Source organism: Callorhinus ursinus, unplaced genomic scaffold, assembly GCF_003265705.2.
Source record: "Callorhinus ursinus isolate GAN/ISIS: 27379988/994484 unplaced genomic scaffold, GSC_fseal_2.0 scaffold34, whole genome shotgun sequence".
In the NCBI taxonomy this organism is placed as follows: domain Eukaryota; kingdom Metazoa; phylum Chordata; class Mammalia; order Carnivora; family Otariidae; genus Callorhinus; species Callorhinus ursinus.
In genome coordinates, this window is record NW_027397096.1 from 12,213,333 (window position 1) to 12,234,190 (window position 20,858).

Sequence of the window (20,858 nt, forward strand, 5' to 3'; positions counted from 1 at the left end):
CATTTAAGCTGAGACTTAAAGGAAATGCAGGATAACAAATGGAAGATGGGCCTTTCCTCAGAAGAAACACTAACATAAACAAAGGCTCTGAGGCAGGCGAAAGCATGATCCTCTTAAGGAACGGAAAGAAAGCCAAAAGGGCTAAGCGTCGAAACAGTATAGACAACACTACTGGTCACCTCTCCAGCATATATTCAACCACCTCTTCCTCATTCCTAACAGAATCATACTTTAGTTCAAGCAGCTACCCTCCTCCACACATGGTCATGTGTTTTAGAAGATAACTCCATCCTTCGTTTTAGAAGTGGATACTATTTAGGGGCACCAGGGTGGCTCAGTTGGTTAAGTGCCTGACTTTTGATTTCGGCTCAGGTCGTGATCTCAGGGTCATGAGATGGAGCCCCACATGGGGCTCCATGCTCATCAGGAGTCTTCTTGAGATTTTCTCCCTCTCCCTCTACTCTTCCCTCTCTCTCCCCGCAACCAACCAACCAACCAACCAACCAAATAAATAAATAAATAAATAAATAAAAAGAAGTGGATACTCTTTAGACTTAAGTCAATCATGGCAACCTCTTTTCTTCCTGCCAGTGATTAAAGGATGGCATGAGTAAAAGCAGGAAAACAAGTTATCACATGCTCTAACCAAGAGATGGCACTTTGGACTAAGGAGGTATCAATGGAGATAGAGGTTTGCATGGAGAAATAAGGAAGAACAAAGTGTACAGGATGTCTCCTCAGTTTTTGGCTTAGGTAAATAATGGTTGTTAATCCTTTCCATATACTCAAAGCCAAAGAAATATTTTTAAAAATTAATAATCTTGTGATATTCTTAGTACACTTCTCTTTAAAAAATCTAGTAAGAACTGTTTAAGGATCATATTTAAAACATACCTGATTCTCTACTCAGCCATAAAAAAGGATGAAATATTGGCATTTGTGACAACATGGATGGACCTAGGGGGTATTATGCTAAGTAAAGTAAGTCAGAGAAAGACAAATACCATGATTTCACTTATGTGGGGAATCTAAAAAACAAATGAATAAACAAACAAAAAGCAGAAATAGACCCATAAATACAGAGAACAAAGTGATGGTTGCCAGAAAGAAATGGAAGATACATGCTTCCAGTTACAGAATAAGTAAGTCACAGGGATAAAAGGTACAGCATAGGGAATACAGTCAATAGCACTGTAATAGCATAAGGTGATGGATGGTAGACAACACTTGTGGTGAGCACAGAATAACACCTAGACTTGTTGAATCACTATGTTGTACACCTGAAACTAATGTATGTAATACAGTATGTCAACTATACTTCATTAAAAAAAAAACAGTGTGTTTTTAAATTCTAACATAATTTTTTTTTTTAAGATTTTATTTATTTATTTGAGAGAGAGAGGGAGGCACGGGTGCATGCAAATGGAGGGAGGAACAGAGGGAGAGGAAAGGGTGAATTCTAAGCAGTCTCCCCAGCCAGCAGTCCCCCCACCTAGTGCAGAGCCCAACCAGGGGCTCAATCCCACAACCCCGAGATCACCACCTGAGTGGAAACCAAGAGTTGGATGCCCAACTGACTAAGCCATTCAGGCGCCCCAAAAATTCTAACATATAATTAACAATACTGCCTACAAATAAGATCAATTTCTAAATATCATTTATTGTGCATTGCCTTCTTCAAAAAATGATTTAAGCTAGCAAAGTGTCTGAATAAATTAAAAGTCAAGCCAATAAAACAGTCCAAGGATATCTGACTATCCTATGTGTTATCTAAACATAATTCCAGAGAAATTAGGTGGAGATAGTCAATTATGCTAAACAAATTTAAGTCTCACAACAGCAATAATTAAGGCTACTACAGATACCAACAGAGCCAGGCAAAATATAAACTACCTTGACAAGTTGATGAAGTGTCATTTCTTTCAGAAGGTGGTGTACTTGGACTGTTGAAATGATGTGAAGTTCCTTGGCTCAAGTCAATGTTTATAAAATTCTTTGAATGGCATACACAACAACATGATGATGGTACTTCAGCTTTTTTATTTAAGCTTTCATCCACTGGCTTCCCTAAAAAAAATGAAAGAACCCAAGTTGTAATATTTCTCTTTAAAAAACATTAATCTTCCTCTGCAACTACGGTGAGCGACCACCCAGTTTGCACGAGATTGGGAGGTTTCCTAAGATACAAGATTTTCAGTGCTAAAACTGGAGGAAAACTGGAAAAGTACCTGGCAGATATAAGCAAGTCGGTCACCCTATCTCCAGCAACAAATCACAAGAGAGAAACACTTATACCAGAAACACTTATAGAGAAATTATCATCAATTTACATAATTTGTAAAAATCTGATAACAGTCAAAGAATAATAATGTTAACCACTTGGGTATTCATTTATATTTTTATTAAAATATCAAGGAGGGAAGATTAAAATAAAGACCTAAAGTATATTCTTAATTACTACTATTTTCCTGAAGAAACAAAGCTCAATACATTAAATAATGTAAATATATAAGGGTTAAATCATTCCCACTTTATGTAACTATTTCAAATAGAAACATGTTTCATGATTAATCAGTTCTGATACACGTATCAAAATACATTTTAAGGTCAATATTCAAATAAAACAGATAATTTTTAATACTTAAATAGACTACATAACTTTAATAGAGGTCTATATTGTGTGCCTACATGTACACTACACTTGATCTTAGCCAAAAGGCCAAGAAGCAATGGCCTACATGTATAAATACACAGTTCACAGATACTAAAAAAAGTGAATAATCTATTTTCTATGAACAGTATTGACATTATTTTCCCATCTGTACTACATGAATACTACTAATTCTATTTTTCAGTCTCCCATTAAATTGTTAAGTTATTAACAGATTATCTCACTTTTCCCCAAAAAGTAACATCATTAACAATCAAAATGAACAAAAGTTATAAAATATTTACTTTTTAATAGTCTTATCAGTAGCACATTTCCTTTTAAAAAACATATATATATATACACACACTCACATAAAAATACATATGTACATACCTACATACACTCACAGTTAACTTTAAATTCTCCTAAAACTTTAGGTCAAATCCATCTAATTATGTAACTAAAATATATCCAATACTGTATTTCAGATTCATTAGGTATGTTAGCTAGTCTTTCATAAAAGTGAATGTTACTAGGCCTTTGTTAGCAAATAAAGTAAAAGTAATACAAAATAATATGTATTTATGAAAACAATATTATAATAAACTTTTCCTTATCCGGCATCCAATCAAGTAGAAAAATCAATTAGAATATTTTCTTTATATATCTTATGGTCTGATGTTATAAAGAAGGGACAGATAAGGAAATATATTAAAGGATTTATTCAAAGCAATTATTTGTGTATGTTATAGAATCATGACAGGCCCATCTCTTGCATCTTTTACATACAAAATATCATAATCATTTTCATAATAACTAAGCATCCAAGATTCTTATTAGACTCTGAATCATCAAATAAAGGACGATATTATGTTCAAAACTGTTTTAGAATTAACAACATATTTTGCTCTGTAACTTGGGGCAACTGGATCGCTCAGTTGGTTAAGCATCTGCCTTCTGCTCAGGTCATGATCTCAGGGTCCTGAGATCAAGCCCCGCATCGGGCTCCCTGTTCAAGCGGGGAGTTTGTGCTTCTCCCTCTCCCTCTGCTCTTCTCCCTGCTCCCTTGCTCACTCACTCTCTCTCAAATAAATAAATAAAATAATATAAAATAAAAAAAGGAAGATATACAACTTATAAAGAAATACCTTAAAAGAGAATCTGTACTTAAATTAGCTAGCTAGAACATGGTTGAGTCATTTTGGATAAAAAGTAGTTTATTAAAATATTTTTTTCTGGTCCCACTAAGGAACCTGAAGGTATCAACCAACTACTTACCACTAAGAGACTGTTGCCATGCTAAAGCAGAACAAAGTAAGGCTAAGCTTTTCCCACTTCCTGTAGGGCTCTCCAACAAACAATGTTGCTTACTATTTAATCCTCTGACAATCTATGGACACAAAAACAATAAAAATATCAATAAACAATTTACTTCATTAGGGTCTCTCTCCATCAGAAGTACAAACAGAATGAGAAGTAAGGTTGCACTTCCAGGAGCACAGCAATAGCAGAAGGGAGAACCAGTATTTAGCTAAACCTAAACTTTATTCCTTTATACCTCTCCCTAAAATTATTATGGCCTTAAAAGCATATCAAGCAAAAAAGAAATGAAAAAAGTAATTTGTGCCTTAATCATTTCTGTAAAACTAGAATGTAGCCACATGAATATCTCTGATGAAAACTTAACGGAGGATACTGCTCATTGGAGTGTAAACTGTTAAAACCACTCTGTACAGAAATTAACAATTCCTAGGAAAGGTGAAGATCCCCAACTCTAACAAGTCCAGTCCTATGTATATACTCCAAACTTTTCCCACATGAACACAAGGAAACCTGTATAAGAAAGTCCATAGCAGCATTGTTTATAACTGCTAAAGAATGTAAACTACTTAAAAGTCTAACAAAAGAAAATGGACAAAAAAATTCTGGTACATTCATATAATGGAATACTATACGGCAAGTAAAATGGATTAACAATCAACAGGCCTCTTAAAAATTTTAAGCGAAAAAAAGTCAACTTCTGCAGGTAGGTATAGTATCATATCATTATGCAACATTTAAATTATGTGAAATACTCTTGCTCACAAACAAGATATAAAGTAAATATGGTAAAATATTCAGATTTAACAAAGTTGGAAAGTTGGCTTACTTAAGTTTGTATATTAATTTTCTATATGACAACTATCTCAAAAAATTATGGTGAGAAATATACTGTTCTGTGTAATGTACAGCAAATATTTTGTAGAAAGCACTAATTCTGCAAAGTAAATAGAAGTTCCAACTGAGATGAGAACATTTTTCAGAATGTTCTCCTTTGTCTCCATTATAACAATGGACAGATACAGTTTAGCAGTGATCAGTATTATTTTTCCAAGTTTAGATGTTCTTCAATGAACCCAGCAAATATTTTCAATCCATTTACTATCTGGAAAAGTGAATGCAGTCTCATGAATTATAAGCACCTGTATCTTAATAAAGATTTAAAATAACTATTGAAAAATACTTACAGAATTCATCATAGCAAGCTGTGATGGGTAAGCTTTATAAGGAAAGGTAATCTTCACCCCACCAATTGTATATTCAGACCAAACTGAAGACATCATACTTTACTATTTACTTCAGATTCCTAACTGCAACAGAAATGAAAATCAATATTGAAACAATACCAAAGAAAACCAGATATCCAACACTAGGACAGATGTCTGGAAATAAAAACTGGAACAAGTGTTTAAGCAAAACAAATGGGAAAGTAAAAGAATTTCCTAGTCTTATAAATCACAGTGGTTGACAGCATGTCTTGGAATCTGACAAATGTGGATTTGTATTCCTGCTGTGCCAAAGCTGTGGACTAGAAGTGAGACAGTATAAGCTCTAGACCAGGTTCTGAAAACAACTCATATATGTTATCACTTCTCTAAACTAAGATCCTTATCTGTAGTAACCCCTAACTTAAAAACTGTTATGAGAGAGAAAATGCCTTGGCACTAAGTAGGTGCCCAATAATTCTAATTTAAAGATCAGTGGGGGGGCGCCTGGGTGGCTCAGTCATTAGGCATCTGCCTTTGGCTCAGGTCATGATCCCAGGGTCTGGGATCAAGCCCTGCATCAGGCTCCCTGCTCAGCAGGAAGCCTGCTTCTCCCTCTCCCACTCCCCCTGCTTGTGTTCCCTCTCTCGCTGTGTCTCTCTCTGTCAAATAAATAAATAAAATCGTAAAAAAAAAACAAAAAACTTCTCACTTCTCCACAGGTCAAGATCTCAGAGTCCTGGGATCAAGCCCCGCATGGGCTCCCGGCTCAGCAGGGAGTCTGCTTGTCCCTCTGCCTCTACCCTCCCTCCGCTAGTGCTCACTCTCTAATAAATAAAATCTTTAAAAAACAATAAAGTAGAGGGGCACCTGGGTGGCTCAGCTGGTTAAGAGTCTGCCTTCAGCTCAGGCCATGATCCCAGGGCTCAGGGATGGAGCCCCTTATCTGGCTCCTTGCTCAGCTGGGACCCTGTTTCTCCCTCTGTACAGAAATGTGCGAAAAACTCCAGGATCTAAAACAGAAGTCATCTACTTTAATCCCCCCACCCTTCTAAACCACCTTTTCTTAACCTAAGATACATAGATATAATTCAGCAACTGTGATCTCTTGTTATTGCATGTGGAAGTTTCTGTGCATGACTGCATTCTTCTGAAAAGAGAGTCCATAGATTTCTCATTCCCAGAAATATACACTAAAGAAAAAAACTGAAAAGGGGGGGGTAAATGATATACACTGGTATCACTGCAAAAGTGAAAAAAAATTGTAAACTCAATCTGGGGATGCAGGGATGGTTGAAATACCAATGCAACTGATTAGAAAGCCAGTAATAACCTTAACCATAGTCTATGTGTTCCAAAAGAAACACTATTCTAACGTATTTTCCAGTTCTAATATTTTGTGATTCTGTGAAGCTCTGAGAATGAGATTTGGTGGAATCCAACCCTTTAATCTAAACCAACAACTCAACGCTGGCCTAGTTACTCGGATATAACCCGGAAATCAATCCAACCCCAGCCCCAGTTGTGGCAACAGGCATCTCAAAATGGGGTAGCTTCCCCCTTACAATGGAATAAAGCAAACAAAAACAAAAACACACCACGGTTATCTGCCTCCCGCCGTCGCCCACAGCCGCCAAGAGTTAGCGCCAGGCCCCGGGCTATATTAACAGGCCTCCGCTCCCGGGGCGGGGAAGAGCAGGCTCCCTTCTCCCCAGGTTTTCGTCCTCACACTTCCCTCCTCCCGCAGCCCGTGGAGATCCCAGAGTCCCTAGTGATCCAGTCCACACCGAGGGGCCAGCGGGGAGCTTGGGCGAAAGCAGAAAGCAGTCTTCCCGCAGGCTTCGCGCTCTCCCCCGGGGAGACAGACTTGCCTGTCCTGAGGAAAACTGAAGCACCGCGGACTGGGCTCCGACTCACGGGAGAAAAGAAAACATATCCGCAAGCAAATGCAGTGGAGCTCTGGCAAAGAGGGTCACAGGCCTCTCTCTTCTTCAGCGGGCTGCTACTACCCGGGCCTGGTCGCAGGGTCGCGGGTGCTGAGCCTTCCCCCTCCAGTTCTCATCAGTCCTCTCAACAACGCTCTCCCGGATGAATTCCCGCCTCCCACCCCTTCGACTCCGGCATCCAATCGCCGGACGAGCTCAGACAACCAATCACCTGCCAAGACCAGATATCAAGCAACCAATCCTGGCGCAAGGCTAGGGGACGAGAACTCTGGCACCCAATGGAAGCCTTCGTAATAAGAATGGGCCCGAGGTACTTGGCGGCACCGGAAGGCGAACCGCCGAAGAGGGAAAAAGTCGTCCAAATCTTAGGGGTTTAAAGGGAGAGTTCTCTCCGTTTGACTTCTTGCAACCGGTTATTTAACCCGTGCATAGATTTCTTGGAAATTCGAAGTCTCTATTCGTAAAGTCTGTAGAAGCCTTGCCGAGTTCTCCGAGCATTCATCAGTACCACTCAATTCAAATTCGAACTTACAAGTAGGCAGGCTATCGAAAAGATTGAGGCGGGAATTGCCAGAATGAGCCAAACCAGGCGAAAAGGTTCGATGACAACCGTCTACAGGACCTCATAATATTTAAGTCTTTCCCAGATACCAAATTAAACCAGACAAACGCTCGCGAGGTCTTCCAGCACCAGATGACTTCTACCTCTCTTAAGGCTCAGCCACCTCTGTCCCTCCCGAGACAAGTTCATTCTTTGCCAAGAAGTACACTTAAATTTCCTCAAAACTAGGTTAATCGTGATCTCGCTGAATTGTTATTTTTAAAGAGTTCCGTATAGCCTAAACTTGGCTAAAATACTAGTGTCCTGAGACATTTTCTCAGATTCGAGAAACTGGTTTGGGAGAGAGGTTTGTGGCAAGAGGATGCAGCAGGAGGGGAGCTGATTTGTTTGCCTCACTTTAATTTTACTACATTGTCCCCAAATGATAAAACATAGTCATGAAAATAAGTTCTGCCCTTTACTCATCTCAGACTCAGAAATTTATCCTAAATAAGTAATCTAAAAGAAAGAAAAAGAAAAGTAGTAATACCTCAATTTTTAAGGGTGCCTAATATTGGAAAAAAAAAAAACTTCCCAGTATAGTAACAGGGGAGATGGTTATATTAATTCAATCATCATGAAGCCATGATGATTGATGATTTTATAATAAAATTATAAAAAATAAATTACTATAAACTATAATTATAAAAATTAAACAACTTGCAAAAACAATTTCATATGAAATTAAATGAAAAAAAGCAGACTCCAAATGGATACTATGAATTCCATTATGTGACAATATGTGTGCATAAGCAAAGATGAAGAGAAAGTACTAAAAATGTAACTTTTTAGACAGTGAAGGGTAATTTATAAAAGTCCTCAAAAACACCTTCCAAATTGTTATTCTGCATTTATAAATTTTTTAAATATCTAATCTTTTAAGTAACTGCTCCAGGGTAACTATTCTGATTTTCCTCTCCTAAATTCCTAAGGCTCTCAACTGACTCTAACCTTGTATTGCCATTTGATGTATGTGGCATAACAACAGAAAGGGACACAGACTCTGGAGCCAGTCCTGGATACCAGTCCCTTGAAATGTCCCTTTCAAGTTAGTAGCAGTGAAATAAAACACAAAAAACTACAAGTTCATTTGAATAAAGAATATGAATGTTTATAAACCAATATTCAAAATAGCTGCACACATCTGTTTTCACTTGAATAAAAAAAATCACATTGTGACAAATCTTATAAGCTTAACTTAAAATACATGAATATTAACATTTACTAATATATTTACATTTCATTTACATCATCAACAAATCTGATGAAAAACAGCATATGTTATTTTAACACAGCAGGTTTTGACCAGTCTTTGAAAAGTGATCCAGGAATGTGCACTGCCTTTAGTTAGAAAACATATTTCAACCTTTTCTGATTTCCTAGAGGTTACCTACTCACACAAAATATTCCAAAGTCTCAGTTTAAAAACTAAACAAGACAAAACAGGAGCAGTTGTATTTAATCTTAAAAGACTTATAAAACTGCCTTGTTTAAAAATATGAAAATTCTTATGGTATTTTTTTAAGTGGATGCTTTTACTTTTTGCATCAAAATTAGTTAATTGAACAGTAAGCATCTAATAAAAGTTATAAATATTCTATCATCTAGGATACTGTGTACTTCATGATTTGAAACAGCTACAAATTAGTTCTTATATAATACCCTTATGAGGTAGGGCCAGTAGTAATCCCATTTTACAAAGGAGGAAAATGACATGTGCCTATATGCTAGTGAGAAGATTGAAAAATTCCTTTTCTTAAAAACCACACTTCCTTATGCCTACCTAATTTCTTTTACAAGTGGTCTGTTTCAAGGCAGGGGACTGAAGGGGTTGGGAGGAGTGTGTCATTCAGGTATATCTCAGAAAGCAAGGAGAAGTAACTTCTATGTTAGATACTTAATTGAAGGGAAAAAATAAGGACTACGGTTTACCTGAATGCATCCACCTAATCAATGGAAGTTACTAACAGAGGACTGCAAAATCCTTCAGCAACATGGTACTTTATGCTTTTTAATTTTTCCTGAGGTCCAAACACTGTATATATTTTCTTACTCAGAGATCTTCTAAAATTATGACATGAATTATAATTCTGATGGCACAGCAAGGGCTCTTTAATCTGGTGTGTTTCACTGCTCTAAACTTTAATTAGATACCAATGCATTTCCTTCCACTGACCATTAGGTAAGTCAGTAAAATATTATAAAAATAAATCTTAAAAAAAAAATAAATGAGATCTCCTTTCAGGTTCTTCTCTGCACAAAGATGTTTCTGTAAACACTTCTAAATTATTATCTTAAAATTCCAAATTATTCAAGTATCTCTTTAAACATGTCTCCATATTAGTAAAAATTGAAGCAAATATGTAAAATCTTAAAATTCTCATCTGTAATTCCATGGAAATCATTTACAAAAAGCTACCTGCCGTTTTTAAAGCCTTCTCAATACTATTTCTTGAGAAGCAGAATTCCAACTTGCATTACTATTACTTGCATTGCAAGTTTTAGCGATTTCTATTGGGTACTTAAACTCTTAATTTTTCCTGAATTCTCCCTTCCCTTTTTCTCCCTCTTATCATTGCTTCATTGTCACACTGTTACTAGCTGACATTAAACAGTAGGGCTACCGACAGATGCATTTTTATAAGAAATTAAAAGCATGGCACTGTTTCTTCATTGCAAAAACTAAATACAAGGCCAAATTCACTTTCTAGTAATGAGTTTCTTAAATGTGCTCCCAATAGGAAAAAAACAAAGCTCTGCTGCTATACTATAAACATACCAGCAAAGCAGATTCAAAGAACTATCAATCAAATTCAAGCAAGCATAATTCTTAAAGAGAGTTCTAAATTATATTCATGTTGAACTGAATTGTTTAATGATTCCAAGATGTTACTGTTCCCATTCAATTTAGAGTTGTTTTAAGATGCAGATTCGTATTGAGTATATGCAGCAAACAGCTTCATTTTTTTTAAATTCCACTAACACTCATGTTTATTATTTCAATTATTGTGCTTTCAATACAATGACAGAGCTGCACATCAGGATCCGTACTTCCAGTGTCCCCAGACCCATTTTTATAAGATGGATCTTTACAGATACCAGACCATCCACTTGGTTTCTCCTTTATTTGTTGAAGACCTAAAAACATAAGGAAAAAAAATAAGGCAAGGAATCTGGAAAGGAGTTTGGCCTTTATGTTTGAGATATTAAAGCAAGTTTGAAAATCAGTTCCTACTTACGTGTGATAATTGGATCGATGTCTCTTGTCTGAGTAGCAACATCAGAGGCACAGACTTGCCCGATCTGGATAAGCAAAGACATAATATCCTCATACAGTGGAGGAAAGGCTCGACAGAAAGAGACCAAACTCGGCAGAGTTGGCATGAAAAAAGCATACCGCTTAGCCTGTGTTAAAACTGTTGGAAAGAAGTTAAACAATTTTTTACTTTACAGATATAAATTCAACATACATGGCCTATTAAATATATTAAGCACTATGCTCTGTGCTGAGATTACTAAGTTGTCTGATATATCTGATCCCTGCCTTCAGGGAGTTTACAATCTAATAGTCAGCCATCATTCAACCTATAAATTCTTATTCTGAAGCACTGTGGTAAGTGTATTACATGCATTATTTAATTTAATTAATTCTCACAGTTTTATAAATGAGGAAAGTATTATTATGACACCTCTTCTATAGAGGAGAAAAACTCTTAAATAAACCATACATTAAGAAACTTGTTCAAGGGGGCGCCAGGGTGGCTCAGTCAGTTAAGCATCTGCCTTTGGCTCAGGACATGATCCCAGAGTCCTGGGATCGAGTCCTGCATCCCTGCATCGGGCTCCCTGCTCAGAGGGGAGTCTGCTTCTCCCTTTCTCTCTCCCCTGCCCCGCTCATTCTCTCTCTCTCAAATGAATAAATGAAATCTTTAAAAAAAAAAAAAAAGAAAGAAAGAAAGAAACTTGTTCAAGGCTACACAGCCAGTTAGTAGTAGAGATGGGATTGAACTCAGGCAGTTAAAGCTCTTAACCACTAAAAATAATAACATGATCTATATATGATGAAAAGAAAAATGAGCAAAGCATTATGGGAGCACAATGAAAGAATATGAAATTAAGTCATAACTTTAAAAGAATGAATTATAGTTCTATCTTTTAAAGTAGTTTATTTTCATACTGTTTTACTCTACAAACCAGAGAGCGATTAAAACATTAGGGTATGTTTTAGAACTTAAGGAAACAACTAATATATTTATCTCTTATTTACACATCATGATTTTTCTGGAACTCTAAGCCCTTGTAATAAATTGTAATTTGCCTTCTACTGACCTAATGACATTCAGAAAGCAGATGTGATTTTCATTTGTAAAATATGGAAAGCTTTTTTTTTCCCTTAAAATTTTATTTATTTATTTAGAGAGAGCGAGCATGCACGTGTGCGAGCAGGGGAAAGGGCAGAGGGAGAGAGAATCTGGAGCAGACTCTGCATGAGCACAGAGCCCAATGTGGGGCTCAATCCCACGACCATGATATCTTGACCTGAGCCAAAGTCAAGAGTCGGATGCTCAACCAACTGAGCCATCCAAGCCCCCCTGGAAAGCTTATTATATTTACTTAAATCTATATATAATTATTCACAAAATGAAAGATACAATTTGCCTACCTATTCATCTCCTCTACACTATAAATCACATTTGTAATAAAAAAATTTTCAAAAGAATAATTGAAAAGATGGTGTAAATTAAACTATTAGTGACACAGAAACATCATACTCCTAAATTCAGTAAAAATATGTACTACTTTATGTTAGAAGTTTTTGTTACTGATGTTGGTTGGCTACACACCTGTTAGCAAAGTTCCCATGACATTCACAGCTAAGCGAGCCACACTGAGTGACTTTGGTAATGCATACTGGATACACAAATGAGAAAGCAACTGGATAGCAAATATCTGCAATACAAAATCAAAATGTTACATGTTTCTGAAGAATCCTTAAGTATTAAATTTTTTTAAATATTTGATAACTAGCAAGACTGGAGGGAGATTAAAATTTTCCTAAACCTCCAAAATGCTCATTACCTGTTTTTCAAGTTCTGGCTGTGCAATAAGCTCAGGTATGAAATCCAGACAGATGTGCATAGATGGAATACCTGCGACGGTCAGAGGTAAAAGCTCACATGGATAACCCTATCTCAACAAGAAAAGGGGGGGAAGAGTTAGAAAAAAAAAAAAAAACAACTGTAAGTCAAATACAGACAAAAATACACAGGGAGATTTTCTTCCCTTTTTTTTTTTTTTTTAAGATTTTATTTATTTATTTGACAGAGAGAGAGACAGCGAGAGAGGGAACACAAGCAGGGGGAGTGGGAGAGGGAGAAGCAGGCTTCCCGCCAAGCAGGGAGCCCGATGCAGGGTTCAATCCCTGGACCCTGGGATCATGACCTGAGCCGAAGGCAGACGCTTAACAACTGAGCCACCCAGGCACCCCGAGATTTTCTTCCTTTATGTAAAAGTTGCTCAGAAGGCTACAGTGCCCTACATGTTTCCTGGCATTTCACCTTTCTGGTGCACCAGAATAAAAGTAAATTATCTGAATCTATTAGTGTGAAATAAAATCTAAAAACTCTGGATTTGGGGCCATATTGCAAAGGACTATGATCATTTGTGTGATCTCTGATTGCTAACTGATCCCCATTAATATAGTAATCAAAGCACTCCCCCTCTCAAAAACCAAGGTCAACCATATAAGCATTGTTCTTTGAAAACACACCTGAAAGTGAACAAGTTTAGCAATGTTGGGATCAGCAATGTACATCTGGTGCAACAGACAACAGATAAGGCACTGAACTTCTCGAAGGTTACAGAGCAAATTGTCTTCTCCTTCCTCCATTCCCTTATTTGAAGCACTGGTAGTAATAACACTTTGAACATTCCTTAGCAAGCTGTCTGGATTGACACCCTTTGCTTTCTCTTCTTCAGTAGGTAAGCAAATCTCCAAGAGAATTTGGACAGCTGCACTATCCTACAAGCAAATAAAACAGTAAATTTAAGAAGTTTCTGAGAATTTTGTTTGAAAACCAAATCTAATTTTGTTCTCACATGAACAAAAGTGGTAAAATAACTGTTTCTTAAATTAAAAAAAAAGGAGGTACTTTTAAGAGCAAATGTGAGCAATCTATAGGGCAGTGGTTCTTACCTTGTTTAGGGTCATGAAAACTTTTAAGTCTCTAAAGAAAACTACATACCTTCTCCGTACAAAAATTAACATACAAACAAATATATTGCATAATTTCAGGGTAGTCACATATCACTAAAGCAGATCCAGTTTAAAATCATGTACTAGAAGAGTATTCTGATTCAGTGACATCCTAAACAGGGCCTAAGCAAAAAAATGACTTCTACCAGAATCTTCTTTCTTTCCTCTTAAATTCCTACATCTCCCAAGATCCTTTCCTGTATTCTCCTCTTTTTCTCACCTGGCTTTTTTTTCTCACCAATTAACTAATTCCTCTGAAGATGGTGATTAATAATTAATGCCTAAACGTCACTTCCTAAAGCTTTTTTTCCCTTTTTAATTTGAAGATGGGCTCTTTATGGCCCTGGTTTTGCAAAGAAAAATTCTGCCTTACCATCTATTCCACCTGTACAACTCATTGTTGTTCAGTCTACAAGCTTGAGTGTCATTTCATAGAACAGTAATTTCCTGAGGGGTGATCCACCTTTAAATGTAGCAGCTCCTACATTTAAAGGAGAGCTGTAATCACTCTTATCTAGCAGGAAAAGGTAACAAAAAAATGAATATATGACATGTATCTCTGGAAGACAGCCACTGCCTGGAATAGAAGAAAACAATTACTTCATCTAATTGTTTGATGGATTTGATTATAAAGTAAGGTTAGCTTTATTTTATAATTATCATTCTTGGGTCAAAGGGTTTTTGGTTTGGGGTTGTTGATTTGTTGTTTTTGTTTGTAGACTCTGGCGCCAGGCTACCCAGGCTTGAATACTAGCTCTGCCACTTATTAATGCGTAGCCTTGAGCAAGTGACTTAACCTCCCTAAGTCTCATTTTCCTAATCTGTAAAAATGGATGATAATACTCCCTACCTCATCAGTTGGCTGTAAAGAATAAATGAGTTAATGTATATAAAGAACTTACAATAGCACTCAGCATACAGTAAGCATTATATAAATGGTAGCTATTATGATCTGAAATTCTCAGGGCCAGACTTATTTAGAACTCAGAAGTCTTTTTTCATGTAATATTATATAATATCTCCAGCAGAGACTAGGATAGCACACAGTACAGTCAAACATATTCACATTTCTACAGCAAAACAACATTCACAATAAGTGGGATAAGGCCATAAATAGCTTCGTATCAATTCAGGTCAAGTTTTGTCACAAATGAGATCACATCAGGTCAGGTCTTTCTGCCAACTGAATTACCAAAAAAATGCTTCAGTTTTCATTTTTGATCTCTGTATCACAGATAAGGGATTGTGGATATATATAATTGCTCTAATTCCCCTTATTGCCAATGAAAATATTTCAAAAGGTATATTTCAAATTAAGAAAACATTTCTACTTTGAAGACCTCAAACTGCTTAACATTTAATCATCTCACATCTCCTGCCTTATTCAAAAATTACTAAAGGCTTCAGTAAAATTCTACATTGTTATAAAACTTTTCTAAATATAGAAGTGAACACTTTATGTTGCCGTACTACTTACCACTACCTGACATTTTATTATATACACTTCTTGTTCTGTTTGTCTCCACCATTTGATTTTAAAAAACAAAAGTTTTATATTTTGTTAAAATATAAATCTCATTTAAATGGCTATTAAACTAATATCATGAAGATTATTCCTAATTTAAGTAATATAGTCCATCTGATCTTCAGAAGCAAAGGAAACAGCATTATAATACATGCTGTAATGAAAGACGCACAATATGTCACCAATGTACATAAAGGGCTATCATATGCCATCTATGTAACTAATTATATTAACAGGGAAACCCATGCATTTCTTGACTAAATTTTATTACCTGAGCAGCCAGTAATGCATTTTTCAATTCTTCTCTGGTAACTTCTGGGCCATCAGTTTGCCCGACTAAACCTATTGTATTATTCTGGGAAGGCCTATCTTGCTCTGCCGTTTCCTTCAGATGAGCACTAAGGTAGGCTTTGGATGCAAGAAGGTATCCATTCAACATGTGTAGAGTAATATCCATCAGTGGGGGGCATCTAACACAGAAAGAAGAAAAATACATGAGAAAGAATATATATTTATAAATTAGTCAGAATATGATCAATCAGTCCTGAACAGTACCTGAAAAACCTAAGAGTAGTAACACTCTTCCACTGAAATATTTATTCTAAAAATAAAAGTTTAATATTTGTCTTATCCTCTATATTTCAAGATTATATTGAATATTGAATATATATTAAATATTATCTATATCATCTTATCAGCTAAAACCAAATATAATGAATGCCCTAGGGAAAAGATTCCTTTTTTGCAAAAAAAATGGCACTACCAGGAAGTCTCTTAAATAGGAACCTGCAAAGCAGCTGTCCTAAGAAGAGAAATATTCTATTACTGATAAGATGAAGGAGACTAGAACAGAATATTTATTCTTTCTACTCCTGTTTCTTCTTTGGAGCAAGACAACTTGCTATTCCAAAAGTGCTTCATCCACTTGATCTGGGATAAGTTATTTACTGAGCCTCAGTTTCCTCATCTATAAAAAGAGTAGTTTTTCATACGTCAAAGACTGTTACAGATTAAATGAGATAAGAACAAATATAAGAATTAAATATAAAAAAGGAAAAAAATGATAAATTAGTAACCACTAAAATTTAAAAAGCCAAGCCCTGGGGCGACTGGGTGGCTCAGTCATTTAAGCATCTGCCTTTGACTCAAGTCACGATCTCGGGGTCCTGGGATCCAGCCCCACTGCACTCTGGGCTCAGTGGGGAGTCTGTTTCTCCCTCTGCCCCTCCCTGAACTTCTGCGTGTGTGTGCACGTGCACACTCTTTAATAAATAAATAAAATCTTTTAAAAAAAGCCAAGCCCTTAGAATAACCTGATAATGCCACGTCTCAGTCTATCACAGAAGGAACTAGCATGCATGAACAGGCAGTATAGCTGTGTTTATAACCATGTAACGATGGAAAGAGCTTAAATGTTCATCAATGGTTTTTCTGAAATGTCCATATTTTCTACGATAAACATCTATGTATTTATAGTGAAAAAAAAATATGTGTCAGTATTAAAAAACTGGCAATGTTTCCAAAAATCTCAAGCTCCACTCCAAATTCTGAATCAGAGTCTCTGGATGATAAGCCTAGTAATTTACATATGTGTTACTATGCACCAGTTAAAAAAAAATGAGTTAGAATTATGCATATCATACGGAAAACATATGAACAACAGTAAGTTTTTTAAAAAAAGAACAAAATAGGGGCGCCTGGGTGGCTCAGTCATTAAGTGTCTGCCTTCGACTCAGGTCATGATCCCAGGGTCCTGGGATCGAGCCCCACATCAGGCTCCTTGCTCAGCAGGAAGCCTGCTTCTTCCTCTCCCACTCCCCCTGCTTGTGTTCCCTCTCTCGCTGTGTCTCTGTCAAACAAATAAATAAAATCTTAAAAAAAAAGAAAATAATGCCTACAATATAATGCTACTTATGTTTTTTTAAACCACTGAAAGAAAAAGTAAGTATTTCTATTTATAAATTTGTAAATACATAGAAAGTAAAGCTACATACACACTAGTATGACAACAAAGTTTCCTCTGGAGATGGAACAGGGATTGGTCAAGAGGTCACAGAGCAACTTTGCTTTACCCATAGCAACATGATAGATATGAGAGAGAACAACAAGACTTTTCACTGTACACCTTTTTCTTACTGTTGATCTTCTTGTTTTTTCACTTACTAATGTATATAATGAAAACTTTCATACATACATAACAAAGGAAATACGATATTGGATCTCCAAGAAATTATCACCTACCTTCAACAGTTATCGACACATGGCCAGTCATTTCCTCTACACCCCCATCCACTTTCCCATCACCACCAATGGGTTAATTCAAAGCAAATCCTAAACATTATATATGTGTATATCTTCTTATATTGTTTGATATTTTTAAAAATCATGTGGATGATCACTTGGTAAAAAAACTAAATTTTAAAAAATTAACAAAATTAGGGCACCTGGGTGGCTCAGTTGGTTAAGCGACTGCCTTCGGCTCAGGTCATGATCCTGGAGTCCTGGGATCGAGTCCCGCATCGGGCTCCCTGCTCACCAGGGAGTCTGCTTCTCCCTCTGACCCTCCCCCCATCTCATGTGCTTTCTCTCTCATTCTCTCTGTCTCTCAAATAAATAAATAAAATCTTTAAAAAAAAAATTAACAAAATTAAAAGGCAAAACAGAACAAAGGAAAAAACTGTAATATAAAGAGCTAATGTCCTTTATGAAGAACTCTTTCCAAATCAAAAAGATAAACATTTCAATAGAAAACTAAACTAAAATATAAAGAAGAGATATCAATAGTGAATAAGCATATTAATATTCAATCTAAAATAGAAATTAAACTGAGAATCAAATTTTCACTTATCAAATTGGAAAATATTATATAAAGTAGTGAAGTACAATATCAAACATTGCTTTGGGAATGTAAACTGGTTCAGCCTTTCTAGATGGCAGAATGAAAAAAATGAATATGAATCAAAATATCAATATGAAAAATATGCATCAAAAGTCTTAAAAAATGAGCATGTTACTTTTGCCCCCATAATTCCATTTTTAAGAATCTGCTCTGGGGCACCTGGCTGGCTCAGTTGGAAGATCATGCAACTTTTGATTTCAGGGTCCTGAGTTCGAGCCCCACGTTGGGTGTAGAGATTACTTCAATAAATAAACTTAAAAAAATATATTTAAAAAAAAAGAATCTGTTCTAAGGAAATAGTACATAGAATAGTCACCACAGTACTATTGATAATAACAAAAAACAGAAATAAACAAAATGTCCAACAATAGGGATTGGGCTAAGCAAAGATATCTATGTGGAATACTATGCAGCCAATTAATATCAGAATATCTATTACTGAGGGGAAAAGTTGGCAAGTTAAGAGAAAAGCCAGGCTACGAAAACATACATTATGATAGCAAAATTTAACAACTTCCTGAATAACTGGAGGCAATTCAGGTGAAAGGTTACTTACTTAAACAGATTTTTAACACTGATAAATTGTTTTAGAAGTTGCTCTTTTCTGGAAGTGTTACTTAATGTTATTTTTCTTTTACTAGATACTTAATGTCATTTAAACTGTTCATTCTCCTGACTCCTATTTCCTATGAGACCTTGATCTCACCAAACCATACATAGCTGATTCTGCAAATTTTGTCACTTCATGAATGTCATCCCTTGGGTTGAGGACAGATGACTACATTCATAGAGTGTGTATCCTAGTTAAGTCTTCTTTAATTCCAATTTCTTTCTCCCCTAAGCCATCTAATGCAAAGCTTCTCTTAAGTTACCACCTAAATGACCTCTTCAGCCTAACATTCAAGGCCCTCCATAGTCTGACCCCTACCTTGAGATTCCAATTCTAAAGTGTGCTCCTCTCAACAAATTATCCCTCCATTCCAAGCCTTTTTCATTTGTGCTTCTATACTTTTGCTCACACTTCCTTTCCCCCCACAATGCCTTCCTTAACCCCTTACCCCCATCATTATAGTGTCTGTTCATCCAAACCCCATTTCTATCCTTTAAAAACTACTCAGGTCCCCACTTCCTCTATATCTTTCCTGAACCTTTAATAGCATCCACTTACTAAACCATTCATCTGCATATGACCATATTATTTAACTTTTCATGTATTTGCCTTATTTCTCCATACAGGTGATAATCACTTTAACCTATGTATCATTGACATTACTTAGCACAGCAATAGGAAATTCAAATATTAATGATGTGAATTAATTAAATCAGCCTCTTGAGGTGAAGCCACTTCAAAGCAATTGATTAAGTTCAGCAATTGGCAAGGAATTACAGACAAATGTGAAATCAATGAAGCTAATATCACAACTGAGGATGCAGAAAAGAACACAGTTTTAATGCATGTAATGGTTCATAATAAGCTAATTTTTAAAAGCCTTTTTAAAAAATGCTAGCAACAAGGCTAGATTTTACTAATCACATATTAAATATTAAACTGAAGAGTTCTTGGATGTAGACAAAACAAAAACAAAAAACCTCAGAGCACACACTACCAATCACCTGCAAGAACACTAAGACAGATGTTTAAACTGAATTTCTTCAATTTCTTTTGGCTCGCCAAAGTATAACTCCAGAATAAAAATGAAACTCAAATGACACATACCTGTGTACCCTCTGATCACATCTTAGGACAATGAGAGGATCTATCATCAGGTCATTCTGAGTATACTTTTGTTGTCGTACAAACTTTATTGAAGGCTGAAGTGCATTAACTGTCATTACCCACAGCCTGACGAGAAAATAATCACATGTTCAAAAACAGCTATATTATAGTTGAAACCTGCAGCCATCCAGTCCTAACTCAGAAGGATATATTCAGAAAAAAATTAAAAAACAGGTGTGAATGAACTTGGAAAAATTAAGAATTATAGAAATCTAACTTATTATGATGTCTCTAAAACAAATGAAGATAAAACTGTAAACACAAAGTAGTTTCAAAAATCCTCACAGTTGGGGGGTGGGGGGATGGGTTAGCCTGGTGATGGGTATTGAGGAGGGCACGTTTTGCATGGTGCACTGGGTGTTATGAACAAACAATGAATCATGGAACACTGCATCAAAAACTAATGATGTAATATATGGTGATTAACATAACAATAAAAAATTAAAAAAAAAGAAAAAAAAATCCTCACAGTTGTAATGGAATAGTCATGGCATATAAAATGAAAGTATGAATTAAAACCTTAGCACTTTGAAACTGTATCTGGCCCCATAAATAAGCCATGGATCTGTTATCATCACAAAATCTCAATGTGAGAAGCCACTTTGAGATTAGACATCAATAAACTCTAAAAGTGATTATTAACCTGACTGCACATCAGAATTACTAAGGGACATGCCAA

General features: G+C 36.0%; 2 protein-coding genes across 11 annotated transcripts in view; both read right to left on the reverse strand.

Moving 5' to 3' along the window:
* BRIP1 (BRCA1 interacting DNA helicase 1) overlaps positions 1-7,253 on the reverse strand; it is a 175,541-nt gene extending 168,288 nt beyond the window's left edge. For 4 of the 6 annotated variants that reach the window (XM_073879523.1, XM_025851489.2, XM_025851488.2 and 1 more), the window contains exons 1-4: positions 7,047-7,253; positions 5,158-5,280; positions 3,929-4,040; positions 1,894-2,067 (exon numbers count right to left, since the gene is read on the reverse strand). In XM_073879523.1, the coding sequence (XP_073735624.1) occupies positions 1,894-2,067; positions 3,929-4,040; positions 5,158-5,253 (382 nt within the window). In that variant the 5' untranslated portion in view covers positions 5,254-5,280; positions 7,047-7,253. Of the gene's footprint in view, positions 1-1,893; positions 2,068-3,928; positions 4,041-5,157; positions 5,281-7,042 lie in introns of all 6 variants that reach the window. The other 2 variants (XM_073879521.1, XM_073879522.1) reach the window with 2 other exon arrangements.
* A 1,558-nt stretch (positions 7,254-8,811) lies between these two features.
* Positions 8,812-20,858, reverse strand: part of INTS2 (integrator complex subunit 2) — a 53,241-nt gene continuing 41,194 nt past the window's right edge. For all 5 annotated transcript variants that reach the window (XM_025851380.2, XM_073879526.1, XM_025851379.2 and 2 more), the window contains 7 exons: positions 20,120-20,245; positions 15,775-15,973; positions 13,493-13,744; positions 12,802-12,909; positions 12,567-12,672; positions 10,962-11,138; positions 8,812-10,860 (listed from right to left, as the gene is read on the reverse strand). In XM_025851380.2, coding sequence (XP_025707165.1) covers positions 10,691-10,860; positions 10,962-11,138; positions 12,567-12,672; positions 12,802-12,909; positions 13,493-13,744; positions 15,775-15,973; positions 20,120-20,245 — 1,138 coding nt within the window. In that variant the 3' untranslated portion in view covers positions 8,812-10,690. The remainder of the gene's footprint in view (positions 10,861-10,961; positions 11,139-12,566; positions 12,673-12,801; positions 12,910-13,492; positions 13,745-15,774; positions 15,974-20,119; positions 20,246-20,858) is intronic.